At 44.7% G+C, this 14,522-nt stretch overlaps 1 protein-coding gene across 2 annotated transcripts in view; it reads right to left on the bottom strand.

Moving 5' to 3' along the window:
- Positions 1 to 577: 577 nt before the first annotated feature.
- LOC121574885 (RNA-binding protein 5-B) overlaps positions 578 to 14,522 on the bottom strand; it is a 28,107-nt gene continuing 14,162 nt past the window's right edge. The window contains exons 4-25 of one of the 2 annotated variants that reach the window (XM_041887551.2): positions 11,939 to 12,097; positions 11,638 to 11,707; positions 11,145 to 11,218; positions 10,242 to 10,325; positions 9,854 to 9,914; positions 9,418 to 9,483; positions 9,141 to 9,301; positions 8,835 to 8,932; positions 8,644 to 8,731; positions 8,487 to 8,558; positions 8,317 to 8,380; positions 8,081 to 8,172; positions 7,837 to 7,963; positions 7,581 to 7,672; positions 7,272 to 7,451; positions 6,899 to 7,039; positions 6,696 to 6,773; positions 6,404 to 6,592; positions 6,183 to 6,257; positions 5,931 to 6,034; positions 4,981 to 5,110; positions 578 to 1,238 (exon numbers count right to left, since the gene is read on the bottom strand). In XM_041887551.2, the coding sequence (XP_041743485.2) occupies positions 1,113 to 1,238; positions 4,981 to 5,110; positions 5,931 to 6,034; positions 6,183 to 6,257; positions 6,404 to 6,592; positions 6,696 to 6,773; positions 6,899 to 7,039; positions 7,272 to 7,451; positions 7,581 to 7,672; positions 7,837 to 7,963; positions 8,081 to 8,172; positions 8,317 to 8,380; positions 8,487 to 8,558; positions 8,644 to 8,731; positions 8,835 to 8,932; positions 9,141 to 9,301; positions 9,418 to 9,483; positions 9,854 to 9,914; positions 10,242 to 10,325; positions 11,145 to 11,218; positions 11,638 to 11,707; positions 11,939 to 12,097 (2,331 nt within the window). In that variant the 3' untranslated portion in view covers positions 578 to 1,112. The remainder of the gene's footprint in view (positions 1,239 to 4,980; positions 5,111 to 5,930; positions 6,035 to 6,182; positions 6,258 to 6,403; positions 6,593 to 6,695; positions 6,774 to 6,898; positions 7,040 to 7,271; positions 7,452 to 7,580; positions 7,673 to 7,836; positions 7,964 to 8,080; positions 8,173 to 8,316; positions 8,381 to 8,486; positions 8,559 to 8,643; positions 8,732 to 8,834; positions 8,933 to 9,140; positions 9,302 to 9,417; positions 9,484 to 9,853; positions 9,915 to 10,241; positions 10,326 to 11,144; positions 11,219 to 11,637; positions 11,708 to 11,938; positions 12,098 to 14,522) is intronic. The other variant, XM_041887552.2, reaches the window with a different exon arrangement.

Here is a 14,522-nt window from a genome sequence, read left to right as displayed (position 1 = left end):
AGCTGGGTCATGCAGCAAGACAATGATCCAAAACACACAATCAAGTCTACATGAAAATTGCTAAAAAGCAACAAATTGGAAGTTTTGGAATGGCCTAGTCAAAGTCCAGACCTAATCCCAATTGAGAGGTTGTGGCAGGACTTGAAACGAGCAGTTCATTCTTGAAAACCCACACGTCACTGAGTTAAAGCAGTTCTGCATGGAAGAGTGGGCCAAAATTCCTCCACAGCGACGTGAGAGACTGATCAACAACTACAGGAAGCATTTGGTTGGAGTCATTGCAGCTAAAGGTGGCACAACCTGTTATTGAGTGTAAGGGGGCAATTACTTTTTCCACACAGGGGAATTGGGAGTTGCATAACTTTGTTTATGAAATAAATATGTAATTGTGTTATTTGTTCACTTATGTTCCCTTTATCTAATATTAGGTTTTGGTTGAAGATCTGATAACATTCAGTATCACAAATATGCAAAAGTAGAGAAAATTAGAAAGGGGGCAAATACTTTTTCACAGCACTGTAAGTGCAAAATACCTGGGGAGCTATGCTCATCACTTACAACCAATGTTCCACACGAATTGAGTGATAAATCTCATTTAATATTTTCTGTACAAAATGAGAATGCATATCATACAGACTGTACAATAATTTAAACATGCCGCCAAAATACTATCGCCACAGCAAAAGAGGGAGAAAAGCATGTCTATCTTCATTCTTACAGAAGGAAATAATGTACTGTGCATATATATATATATATATATATACACACATATATACACATACATATATACACATACACATATACAAATCATAAGTTACATAATTCATCGTTTTACACTTTCTCTAATAAAGACCAGTCCTTTCTCTAGACCTCTATTCCCTGGTAGACTAATGAGTACAGTAAACTCCCTCCAATCCCCTTATTGAGTGTATCATCTTCTCCATGCCGCCATTACAATCCCTTCAGCTCATCTCAAGGTGTCTTCGATTGGATGACTGTAGGGAAGGATGTTAGGATGCCCATGGATGATGGTGATGGCCCCACACATAAAGGAAGGGAACCTAGGACCAGAAGGATAGGGCTGTTCTTGAGAGGCAGGTAGATAGGGCAAATCACTCCATTTCAGTGAAGCGGGCAAACATGGCTTTGCGGACAGCGTCTTTGTAGGTGTCGGAGGCAGACAGGCCGTAGCTGCTGCCTTTGGTTCCCAGACTAGCTCCCTTCGCCCTCAGCTGAGCCTGTAGGGAGATGACAGCAGGCCTGAGATCAGTAAAGCAATACGATACTGGAATATATATTCTCTCTCACTCAATTTGCTTTATTGGCGTGACGTAACAATGTACATCTTGCCAAAGCTTACTTTGGAGATTTACAATATGAACATAATTAATAATAATCAATATTGTCAACGGGACAACAGTAACCAAGGGTCAAAATAACCATACATTGAACAATAACAATAAGCATAGAGGACATGTGCAGGTTGGTTGGTCTGTCAGACACGGTCCCTCATCTTATGGCAGGCAGCAATGTAGTGTGCTGCCAACCCACAGCTCTCTGCATCCTCCCCAACAGGACAGGTAGCCTATCCTCATCAGAGAGGTCTTTGAAACCTTGAAAAATGTTCACATTTGGGGAAATGACACTCTCTAATTGACATTTTGTCAGGAAATGCAGCTCTGTCTCGGGTTCTGCTGTGGTTGCACAGCCTTTCCTCTACAGGGAGCCAGGTTTTATACCCTTCTCAATGGCAAGGCTGTGCTCACTGAGCCTGTACTTTGTCAAAGTTTTTCTAATGTTTTGATCAGTAACCATGGTCAAATAGTTTGCCACGGTGTACTGTCGATTTAGGGCGAGATAGCACTGCATTTTGCTTTGTGCTTGTGTTTCCCAATAAGCAATGTAGTTTTGTTTTGACTGTGTTGTAATTTGGTTTATTCTGATTGGATGTTCTGGTCCTTCAGTGTGTTAGTAGAGCAGGTTTGTGAACTCAGCACCAGGACCAGCTGGATGAGGGGACTATTGTCTTTGCTCAGCAAAGGCAGGGCTTGGTAATGATATGAGAGGGGGTCACTGTATTTTAGATGTTTCCAAAACTTAATTGCTATTTTTTGAGTTTTTACTGTTTGTGGATATTGGCCTAATTCTGCCCTGCATGCATTGTTTGTAGTTTTCCTCTGGACATGTAAGAGAATCTTACAGAACTCTGCATGCAGGGTTTCAATGGGGCGTTTGTCCCATTGGGTGAAATCTTGTTTTGCAAGTGGACCCCACACCTCGACGCCATAAAGTGCAATTGGTTCAATGACACATTCAATTAGTTTTAGGCACATTTTGATAGGTATTTCAATTAGAATTTGTTTTTGTTTTTAATGGCGTAGAATGCCCTGTGTGCTTTCTCTCTCAGTTCATTCACTGCATCATTAAGGTGTCCAGTTCCGCTTATTTTTAAACCTAAGTAATTGTAGTGTATGCAGTACTCTATATACACTGCTCAAAAAAAAAAAAAGGGAACACTTAAACAACACATCCTAGATCTGAATGAATGAAATAATCTTATTAAATACTTTTTTCTTTACATAGTTGAATGTGCTGACAACAAAATCACACAAAAATTATCAATGGAAATCAAATGTATCAACCCATGGAGGTCTGGATTTGGAGTCACCCTCAAAATTAAAGTGGAAAACCACACTACAGGCTGATCCAACTTTGATGTAATGTCCTTAAAACAAGTCAAAATGAGGCTCAGTAGTGTGTGTGGCCTCCACGTGCCTGTATGACCTCCCTACAACGCCCTGGGCATTGTCCTGATGAGGTGGCGGATGGTCTCCTGAGGGGATCTCCTCCCAGACCTGGACTAAAGCATCAGCCAACTCCTGGACAGTCTGTGGTGCAACGGCGTTGGTGGATGGAGCGAGACATGATGTCCCAGATGTGCTCAATTGGATTCAGGTCTGGGGAACGGGCGGGCCAGTCCATAGCATCAATGCCTTCCTCTTGCAGGAACTGCTGACACACTCCAGCCACATGAGGTCTAGCATTGTCTTGCATTAGGAGGAACCCAGGGCCAACCGCACCAGAATATGGTATCACAAGGGGTCTGAGGATCTCATCTCGGTACCTAATGGCAGTCAGGCTACCTCTGGCGAGCACATGGAGGGCTGTGCGGCCCCCCAAAGAAATGCCACCCCACACCATGACTGACCCACCGCCAAACCGGTCATGCTGGAGGATGTTGCAGGCAGCAGAACGTTCTCCACGGCGTCTCCAGACTGTCACGTCTGTCACATGTGCTCAGCGTGAACCTGCTTTCATCTGTGAAGAGCACAGGGCGCCAGTGGCGAATTTGCCAATCTTGGTGTTCTCTGGCAAATGCCAAACGTCCTGCACGGTGTTGGGCTGTAAGCACAACCCCCACCTGTGGACGTCGGGCCCTCATACCACCCTCATGGAGTCTGTTTCTGACCGTTTGAGCAGACACATGCACATTTGTGGCCTGCTGGAGGTAATTTTGCAGGGCTCTGGCAGTGCTCCTCCTTGCACAAAGGCGGAGGTAGCAGTCCTGCTGCTGGGTTGTTGCCCTCCTACGGCCTCCTCCACGTCTCCTGATGTACTGGCCTGTCTCCTGGTAGCGCCTCCATGCTCTGGACACTACGCTGACAGACACAGCAAACCTTCTTGCCACAGCTCGCATTGATGTGCCATCCTGGATGAGCCACTTGTGTGGGTTGTAGACTCCGTCTCATGCTACCACTAGAGTGAAAGCACTGCCAGCATTCAAAAGTGACCAAAACAACAGCCAGGAAGCATAGGAACTGAGAAGTGGTCTGTGGTCACCACCTGCAGAACCACTTCTTTATTGGGGGTGTCTTGCTAATTGCCTATAATTTCCACCTGTTGTCTATTCCATTTGCACAACAGCATGTGAAATGTATTGTCAATCAGTGTTGCGTCCTAAGTGGACAGTTTGATTTCACAGAAGTGTGATTGACTTGGAGTTACATTGTGTTGTTTAAGTATTCCCTTAATTTTTTTGAGCAGTGTATTTTGTACCAATTGAGAACTTTAGTCTAATTCCCTGAGATCTGGATCTTCTCTGGAAAATCATTAGTCTTTTTGGGGTTTACTGCCAGGGCCCAGGTCTGGCAGTACTGCTCTAGCAGGTCCAGGCTCTGCTGTAGGCCATGTGCTGTGGGTGACAGCAGGCACAGGTCATCTGCGAAAAGCAGGCATTTAACCACTGAATTGTGGAGACTAACATCAGGGGCTGAGGATTGTTCTAGAATAGTGGCCAATTCGTTTATGTAAATATTGAAGAGTACAGGGCTCAGATTGCAACCCTGGCGAAGGCCCCGCCTCTGGTTAAAGAAATGTGTTATTTTCTTGCCAATTTTGATGCTGCAGGTATTGCCAGCATACATTGAATTAATTATGTCATATGTTTTACCCCCTACACCACTTTCAATAATTTTGTAGAACAGTCCTGTATGCCAAATAGAATCAAATGCTTTTTGGAAGTCGATAAAGCAAGCGTACATGTTGGTATTATTTTGGTGGACATGTTTATCTATCAGGGTGTAAATATGATCGGTCGTGCGATGTTTTGGTATAAATCCAATTTGGCATTTACTCAAGACATTTTGATTATTAAGTAAGTTTAGAACTCTTACATTTATAATACTACAGAACACCTTCCCCAGGTTACTGTTCACACACCTCTCTCTCTCACTCACACACAGTAAGGAAACGAGGTGGAGAGAAAGGAAAGTGGAAGAAACAGTGGTAAGGGTGCGCCCAGGGATTGAACCCTGGTCTCCGGTGGGAAGTTGTATATGTGACGTGCCGGGGAGTGTTACCACTACCACGTCTCTGCATTTTTACAGACTTGTTGTATATGAAAGATATCTTAACAGTTTCATTATGTTTAGCTTTTGGGTTAAAGCAGCACTATTACAGGTATAACTGGACGAGATTCACCTCAATAGGTGCAGTGATGCCCTGCTGGTTGCGGCCCAGACCTCTGCCCTCCTGCCATCCCATGGCCTGCAGCATCTTGTTCCCTATGTTGTCACTGTTCAGCCCGTCCTTGGTGGGTTGTTCATAGTTACTGCAGAGGAGCAGGGGGAAATGACACGACAATCCTTATTACCCAAATCAAATTTCACAGAACATCACTGTAGGTTATTGAGTCAAAGTATGCCTTGTTCACACTGCAGGCCTTAATGCTCAAAACAGTTTTGTTTTTCAAATCCGTTTTGGAATATTGACTGTCCAAACAGCAAGTTACAAGTAACCAAATCAGATGTGTGTGTTCAGACAGCAGTCATTTGCTGACATGGCTACGCTAGTTGTCATAGTAACGACGGGTGTGTGTGCAATGGTATAGGCTGATTGGTTGCAGTGCTCATGCTTCCTATCACTCAGAAGTTAAGTAGCACGCTAAGGTGACAATACCTGCCATGGAAGTTTCCCAGTTCCTTTGATTGTTCAAAATCATAGTGGAAGAACACTTCACGCCTCAAAGGATAAGATGAACCAACCTTCAAAACGAGTCCTTTTTGGCTAGCCACAGCAGTCAACTAGCTAGCTGTTTAGCACATTCACATGGTTCTTGTCAAACTGTCAGAGTAGGTAGCAAGCAAAAACATTCAAAATAACTGTTTAGAAACCACTTGAGGGCAAATAAATCAGATCTGACCGTTCAGACAAGTCACATGGCCAGGAATCAGATTTGTATCTGATTTCAAACCACCTATGAAGGTGGTTTGAAATATGGCTTGGAATATGTACTTTTTGGCTGTTCAGACTGCAGGAAAAAGAACAGATTCGAATAAGATATGCAAAATAACAATGGATTTGAGTCACTTTAAACTGCCAATGTGAACAAGGCTTAACAAGTATGAGCACGGCTTAACACTAGCACTTACATGACTGGTGCCGGCTGTGCGGTGAAATTCTTCTTCTTGGGTGCTGGGGGTTCAGGGATGCCGTATTTCTCTCTCCTCTCTGCAGCCCGGTCCCTGTACTTCATCTGTTCATAGAGCGAGAGAGCGAGAGAGCGCGAGAGAGAGAGAGAGAGAGAGAGAGAATGTAGAAACAAACCTAATAACAGGGTTTCTATTAACTGAACCCCAACTAAAACAGTTAGACCAGCGTAGTCTCTATGTCTGAGCCGTTACCTCTGTCTCTCTCCTCTCCTGCTCCTCCAGCTCAGCCTCACTCAGCTTAGATCTGCGGTGGACCTCCAGGTTTTGCTGGGATAAGAAGAAAAATAAGTTAAAGACCTTTCCACTTTATTCACACATACTGTATCAAGCTCTTCCTTTCCCATATTAGATTTTCATAACAGTTGAGTGAGTGGACTATCGTGGAGTCCTTCCTTGGAGTCTGTGATAAGTACCTTGTGGAGGTCTGAGAGCTGCTGGTGGCGCACCAGGCCATCCTTATTGGGGAACTGTCTCCTACACAGCAGGCAGGCCATCTTCTTCCAGTCTGTCAGCTGGTCCTGCTCACCACCACTACGCTCCGGCTCTGCTGCACCCCCCTCCTCTGGGTCACTGTCTCCACTGTAGGCTGCCACCAGACCAACCTGGAGAAGGACACAACCAGATGGTAAGTAGCTACCTTCCCAGACTGGAAGATGTCCTCTAAAATTACAGCTCATACATTTGAGTCTACTATCAGTATCTTACCTTCGCTGAGTTGGTTGGGGCCTTCTCCTCAGGGCACTGAACAGCTTCTGACATCAGCATTTCCAAGCTTCCAGCCTGCTGCAAAGTCACACCATAACACTATTCAGTCCACATCGTCAATCTGCCGTCAAGTCAATCTTAAGTTTTCCTGGATGGGTTTTCTAAAGGATTCAAGCTATCATGGATAGACTTAAAATGGCTACCTTCTTCTCGAATAGTGTGAAGCCTGCGTCGGCGGCCGCTGCCTCCTTCCTCTCCTCCTGGCTGACGGGCTGGAAGCTGGTCTTAAAGTTCTCCTTCTGCTTGTTCAGACTCTTCGCCCATCGCTCCATGTCCTTAGCAATCTGAAAGGCCAACCAGAACAACTCAGTCAGACACACCAACCACGGTATTCAGCTGGATCACTGTAATCCATGTGGATATGATGTGTGTTAAGTCACGTGTGCTCCTCTGCTGCAAAACCAATTGCCCTCTCTGGGACAAACAGTTGAAACTTGAACAAACTACACACAATTATCGCAAATCTAAAGTTATACTGTCTTGATATCCGAGGTGATCTCCGTCTCCTCTGCCTACCTGCTGAGCTGTCTTGCTCTTGGGCTTGTCTTGTTTCCTCTCCTTGGATTCCTTAGCCTCGTTGCTAGCTGCTGCTGCGTTCGCAGTCTGCTCAGTTTGGTCGGCGGCTGAGGCAGGGATGTACGTCTGCTTCTCACTGTCCCAGTAGAGGTACTGCTGTGTCTGGGAGTTGTAGTAGTACTGGAGGAGAGGAGAAACTACAACTGTCAAAACACATACATCCACAGACCACGTCTTCACAACTCCGACAGCATTGTGGAACAATTCAGAACAGCAACAGAAGACACTGACTGGTGTGTGGGTACTAACATGGGTATTTGGGTCGTAGTAGAGGCCGGTCTGAGGGTCGAAGTAGAAGCCAGAGGATTCGTCATACTGGTAGGTGGAGGTGTCAGGTACAGCTGTGGATGAAGACAGAGTATGGAATATTAAAAGAGTCAAACACTTGGCTTGAACAGAGTAGAACATTTTAAATCTGAAAGCATTCCACTAAGTTTCTATTGTTTTCCATTCTGCACTGGAACCTGCAATGTCAGTCAGTCAGACAGGTGAGTGAGGCTCTTACCTGTGTCAGTGGCCAGTCCAGAAAGTGTCGCTGGGGCTGTTGCTGTGGAAACCGGCGCTGTCATGGTTGCAGCTGCCGAGTGAATTCCGGTCTGTTTGGCTTCCGTTTGCTGGGCCAATTGCAGCACCTGCAAAGACACAATTGGTAATTGTGGGAATCTTTACAGCGAGCATACTGTGAGTAGTGCAGTAAATAAGCCTGTGTGTGTAGTGACAGGCTCATATGTGAAATACATAGGACTTACTTGTGTGGCAGTGTGACTGATTAGGTTGGGTTGGTAGACCCGTGCACCCTGTGAGATCACCACTCCTGTAGCCGCTGGGACACCTGGAGCCGCTGTGAATAGAAGACACCCAGGCTTCATTACATGCTATTAGCAACACCTCTTTTGGAAACAGACAGCAGCTGATCCTCCTCAAATCAGAACGCTATTAAAGGCATCGACACGGAATGAATTGCAGACTGTATGTTGCCTCATACCTCCCAGTATTCCGTTCCCCTGGGAAGGGTCTCCTGCTGCCTGCTGGTAGTAGGCTTGGTAGTCCTAGCAACACAGAAAGGAACAGTCAGTCACACGTCATACACTGGAGCATCTGCAATACATCCCAGGGATTTCCAGACGGGGATAACCATCCCTCTGATCATCATACCTGTGTGTAGGGAGCGTAGCCCTCCTCTAGGTAGCTGTACTCTGACAGATGTCCTTCAGCAACCTGCTGAGGCTAGGAAGGAATACACTGCTTCTTAGTGTGTGTGTGTGGCAAAACAAAACATCACAGCTGAATGTGAGAGGTGTGTGTGTGTTACCTGGCTGGAGGACCACTGGGCAGCAGCGATGGCTGTGCTGGCCACAGAGAAGGCACTGATCCGGTTACCGTCTGGGAGCAAGAGATCCCTGACGAGAGTAGAGTAGAGATTAGGGAGACGCTGCCATCTCAATGTCCTCTGAGGACATCATTCACTGAAAACCACTGACATCCCTGTGACAGGACACTCACTTCCTGGCACTCTTGGCATAGTCCACACCGATGGTCTTCCCATCCAGCTTGAGAGGAGGCTGTAGTCCTTGTAGGATGGTTAGGAGCTGAGACGCCTCCTGTGATGCAGAAAAAAAACAAAGCACTTAGAAACATTTATACAGATTCCACTAAAACAAGCCAAAGAGGAGAAGCACCAGTCAAGCAATATGGCCATTCACAATCAAAAGGGACATCAATGAAGTTAGAGGATGTTCTGTAGAGAAACTCAAATCAAAGACCATATCATATGTATATGTGGAGACATCTGCTTAAAGGCTGGCGTACCAGAGGGGAGGAGAGCTGTACAAAGGTGAAGCCTCTGTTCTGGCCCGTCTGTTTGTCCTTGATGAGACGGATGTTGCTGGGTGACAGGTTGGCGTAGGGGGCCAGGGCTGTCAGGATGCCCTCCACCGTGGTCAGAGGGGCTATGTTCCTCAGGATGATTGCTGGAGAGGACAAGCGCACACACACAGTATAAATTCTCACTGGCTCTCCACAAACCCCCTCCCAATAACATCTGACAGGACATCATGGGTGTGTGTCTGTGGAGAGAAGTACTCACTGTCGCCGTAGTAGTCTCCACACTGCTGGATCTCTGTGACTCCAGTGGTGTTGTTGGTCTCACACTCTGTTGAGAGAGGCAGACAGAATGAGAGCAGGGCATTAGCGTCGCCTCACCCTCAGTACCCACGACAGAGTCCAGGACATGAGTTAGAAAAATGTTTCTGCTCCACAGGGATTTGACATCCTCGCTATTCCGCACGTCAATTCTCACGTACGTTTTCAGCTAAATCTGATTTGCTCACAATACTAAGGAATATGATTGGTCAGTGTTTATGGGGCCATGATGACAGACGTGATAGTAGGGTTGGCATTTCTAACGTATAGATATATCAGTATTCTGTACTGCTCCTGTGCGCAGCCCCCCTTGCCTGAACATTGTCTCAGGCCATCCAGATGGGTGCAGGCAGTGGCTTCCTGGTTCAGGAACTACTTACCAGCTTTAGCTGCTCCACACCTGAAGCACTTCAGCCTCCTCCGGAAATTGTACAGGCCGCACTGCAAGCAACCGGTCACATAATTTTTATTGATAATACAGCTACTTTTGTCCAGGACACTGCTGCCTCAGATGAATAGCAAACTAACAGCGGTGCAGCATACGGTACTTACCTGAGCCAAACGCTCACCCTGGCAACTAATGAAATCAGGGATCCCTACACCTAACGACGTGCTCAAACTCATTTGGCAGGAGCTCATTCTGGACTGTAAGGTAACTAACAATTGAGGGCCTAACGTTGTCACTAAAGCATTTCAGATAGGAGTGGAAGATAAATATAGTGTGGGCAGCAGAGTTGGACATGTAGACAAGCCACAGCAGAAACTTACAGTGTTGCAGAGCCAGTCTTCAAACTTGTGCCGGGGGATGCTGTAGTGCATGGCCACACTCTTGCCTTGGATGAACAGCAGTTTCTGCAAGAGGGGGTTGAAAATGTTGGTAATTTCAAGCTTCCTGGCTGGCACAGGTCTCACTCTAGCTGCAACCAAAGAACAAGCAGTGCTGGCAGGCAGGGAAGGGGAATGGGACCCCCGGTTGGCGTTTGTGTCGAAGACAGACGGAAGGATGTGTATGTGAGCTTGTGTACAGAGGATTCTTAAGGTGTTTGGGACCCGAGCATCCAGACTGAGCCGGAGCAGTGTGTATAATATTAACATGAGCGATATTTTTGATCAGCTTTCCTAGAACCAGGGATAAGCTTCCCACAACAGACATTGGATGAACATTTATTTGCTAAAAAGCACAGCATAAATCAATGAACTCAAAAGAAAAAATGTGGAGGCCAATGGGCTATAAAGAGTAAAAATGCACTATTTGTCCCCCCGATGGCCTTCAGCCATTTCTTTTTAAATCAGAAAACTCTTACAAACCAGATTGAAAGGTACTATCATCTCAAAGTTGGTTTGAAAATCAAGTGTTTTAAGTTAAGTTTCCGTTAAATTAGGCTACATGGCTAAATTTCTATTTACATTGAAGGTCTTAAAATCTTAAGTCTTACACCCTGAAAATATGGGGGGGGTCTGAGTAGGATCAGTGAAAGGCTAAATAAACCTGTAAAACCATGCAGTCTTTCTGGATACCATATTCAGATTCCAATATTGTATTCTCCAACTTAAATCCAAATTTGCTTCAAAACCTCAGTTCTTATTCATATCACTTTGGTTGCCATTTAGTTGTCTTTTTTCAGAGCCCCAAGGTAAAAAAAAAACTAGACTTGGCGATTGTGAAGAAACCTGATTGGTCTCCATCCATCGGGTAGCATCTTGCAAGTGATAAAACTCCACGAAGACGAAACCTCGGCTTATACCTAGAGACAGCATTCAAATATAGACGGGAGGAGTGTTAGTCAGAGTCCATGAGCACAACATTCAAACTGTCACAAACTGCTTCAGGGCTCAGTATGGCAAACAGTGGGCCCTTCCTTTTGGGTTTTGCCATAGCAAGAAATAATGCAGGATGACACTGGACCATACATACAGTGTGCCTCTATGATGTTTTTTTCTCTCATTTGAAACAGCTTGGCTGGCTGATGCCCTTTCTTACTTACCTTTTCGCTCCACATCTTAACAGAATATAAAATATTGTTTCTTCGCTCGACATTCATTCTTAACGATTTCAGATTTTTATGTTGCTATGGCAAAACTGAAGTCAATTGAAGCAGATTGGCCCTGTAATCAAATATAGTGTGGGAGAAAGGAGGGACTGCGTGGTACGCCTGGGTCTCACCTGTCCTCTTTTTCATTAGACGGACATCTATTGGCTGGGGTCCCTCCAGCTGGTCCAGGGCAGCTCGGATCTGTAAGGCAAGAGAAGGACAGACATTAAATACGTAGCCCTAAGTTCTGGAACATGTTTCACTTGACATTATACATAGTTACTAATGTCTCCTTTAGTGTCACTGTATAACCTACTCTTCGCAGAAATTAGCCAAACATTTTTGCCCCCTCTTCTTTGCAGAGAAAATGGCAGCCAACCAAACCACATGACAGACAGGTGGTGGGTCTACAGCAGAGAAAGAAGAACTTACATCTCCCTCTGTGACGTGAAGAGACAGGCCCCGGAGCATGATAGTCTTGCTCTCCTTCTCCTCCCCTGGCTCCTCCCTGTATTCTTGCTCAGGGTAGTCTCCATCAGAGTGGTAGCAGTCTTCAGATCTATCGCTGTTCCGTCGCTTCCGGGCTCTCTGCTGGAGTCCATAAAACAGTGTGCATCAGCAGGGTCCAACACCAACTTTGTTTTTCACTGGCCCAAATTGTCAAAACTCTACTGTCCAGAACAGAATTTCTACAGGCCAGGACATTGTATAGTTCTTAAATGCATTAGGGTCATGCAGGGTCCTATAGATTGGCATGCCTTCTCTCCATATTCAGCTATTAAACGGGCTACATTTGGTTATTATAATGTGTTAAAGCGGCAGTGCAGTTGAAAACGTGATTTTCTCGTGTTACATATACATTCACACACAGTCCCACTTGGCGTTTTTTCTATTTTGTTGCATTACAACCTGTAATTTAAATTTATTTTTATTTGGATTTCATGTAATGGACATACACAAGAAAAAAATAACTGGTGCGTGCATATGCATTCACCCCACTTGCTATGAAGCCCCTAAATAAGACAAAATACAGATCAGGGTTGGGTTATAAAAAAAAAATCTGAAACTTTGAACAGCCCACAGAGCACCATTAAATCCATTATTTTAAAATGGAAAGAATATGGCACCACAACAAACCTGCCAAGAGAGGGCCGCCCACGAAAACTCACAGACCAGGCAAGGAGGGCATTAATCAGAGAGGCAACAAAGAGACCAAAGATAACCCTGAAGGTGCTGCAAAGCTCCACAGCGGAGATTGGAGTATCTGCCCATATGACCACTTTAAGCCGTACACTCCACAGAGCTGGGCTTTACGGAAGAGTGGCCAGAAAAAAGCCATTGCTTAAATAAAAAAAGAAGCAAACACGTTTGGTGTTCACCAAAAGCCATGTGGGAGACACCCCAAACATATGGAAGAAGGTACTCTGGTCAGATGAGGCTAAAATTGAGCTTTTTGGCCATCAAGGAAAACGCTATGTCTGGCGCAAACCCAACACCTCTCATCACCCCGAGAACACCATCCCCACAGTGAAGCATGATGGTGGCAGCATCATGCCGTGGGGATATTTTTTCCATCGGCAGGGACTTGGAAACTGGTCAGAATTGAAGGAATGATGGACGGCCTAAAAATACAGGGAAATTCTTGAGGGAAACCGGTTTCAGTCTTCAAGAGATTTGAGACTGGGACGGAGGTTCACCTTCCAGCAGGACAATGACGCTAAGCATACTGCTAAAGCAACACTCGAGTGGTTTAAGGGGAAACATTTACATGTTTTGGAATGGCCTAGTCAAAGCCCAGACCTCAATCCAATTGAGAATCTGTGGTATGACTTAAAGATTGCTGTACACCAGCGGAACCCATCCAACTTGAAGGAGCTGGAGCTGTTTTACCTTGAAGAACGGGCAAAAATCCCAGTGGCTAAATGTGCCAAGCTTATAGAGTCAATCACCAAGAGACTTGCAGCTGTAATTGCTGCAAAAGGTGGCTCTACAAAGTATTGACTTTGGGGGGGTGAATAGTTATGCACGCTCAAGTTCTGTTTTTTTGTCTTATTTCTTGTTTGTTTCACAATACAAAAAAATTGCATCTTCAAAGTGGTAGGCATGTTGTGTAAATCAAATGATACAAACCCCCCAAAAATACATTTTAATTCCAGGTTGTAAGGCAACAAAATAGGAAAAATGCCAAGCGGGGTGAATACTTCTGCAAGCCACTGTATGTGTGTGTGTGTGTGTGTGTGTTGAAAAATGACTTTTAATGACTCCAACCTAAGTGTATGTAATCTTCCGACTTCAAATATATATATTCAAATGAAAGGTTATATGTCATATGCGCCAAAAACAACTGGTGTAGTTGTAACACAAGATAAATAAAATATACAAGAATGGAGCTATATACAGAGAGTACAAGATCAATGTGCAGGTGTACGAGGTATACACTACCAGTCAAAGGTTTGGACACACCTACTCATTCAAGGGTATTTCTTAATTATTATTTTTTTCAATTTAAAGTTTTATTAAGTTTTCAATCAACCAACCAAACACATTCCACATTCACAGATGTGAATTTTATTTTTTATTTTTTTTATAATAATAATAAAAAAATTGTTTTATATATGTATATATATATACACATACATATATATTGTGACGTCACGAGAGGCTACACAGCTTTCAGCGGGATTGCTCAAGTAGTGCAAGGAGACAAGGTTCAAACAAAACAAGGATTTTATTATAGGTCTTGGGAAATTAACGAAAATATAACAAAATTCTGTTCTCTTGTGGCTCCTTAAGGGTTAACAGTTCAGGGATGTCTCTTCCACATCCAGAATCATAATTCTCACTCGCTCAGATAACTTTTCCCCAGCCTTACTGTAGTCCACGTTGCAGCTAGTGGCCAACCCAGCAAAAAGTCCTTCCAAATGTCTCTCACGTATTTCCACAGGTGCATATATCCAAAGGTGAGTATTTCCCAAAGGTAAGTATCTCCAAATCCTTATATTCCTCATGGAAGTGG

Source organism: Coregonus clupeaformis, chromosome 10, assembly GCF_020615455.1.
Source record: "Coregonus clupeaformis isolate EN_2021a chromosome 10, ASM2061545v1, whole genome shotgun sequence".
Classification (NCBI taxonomy): Eukaryota; Metazoa; Chordata; class Actinopteri; order Salmoniformes; family Salmonidae; genus Coregonus; species Coregonus clupeaformis.
This window is presented reverse-complemented; position numbering and strand designations above follow the sequence as displayed.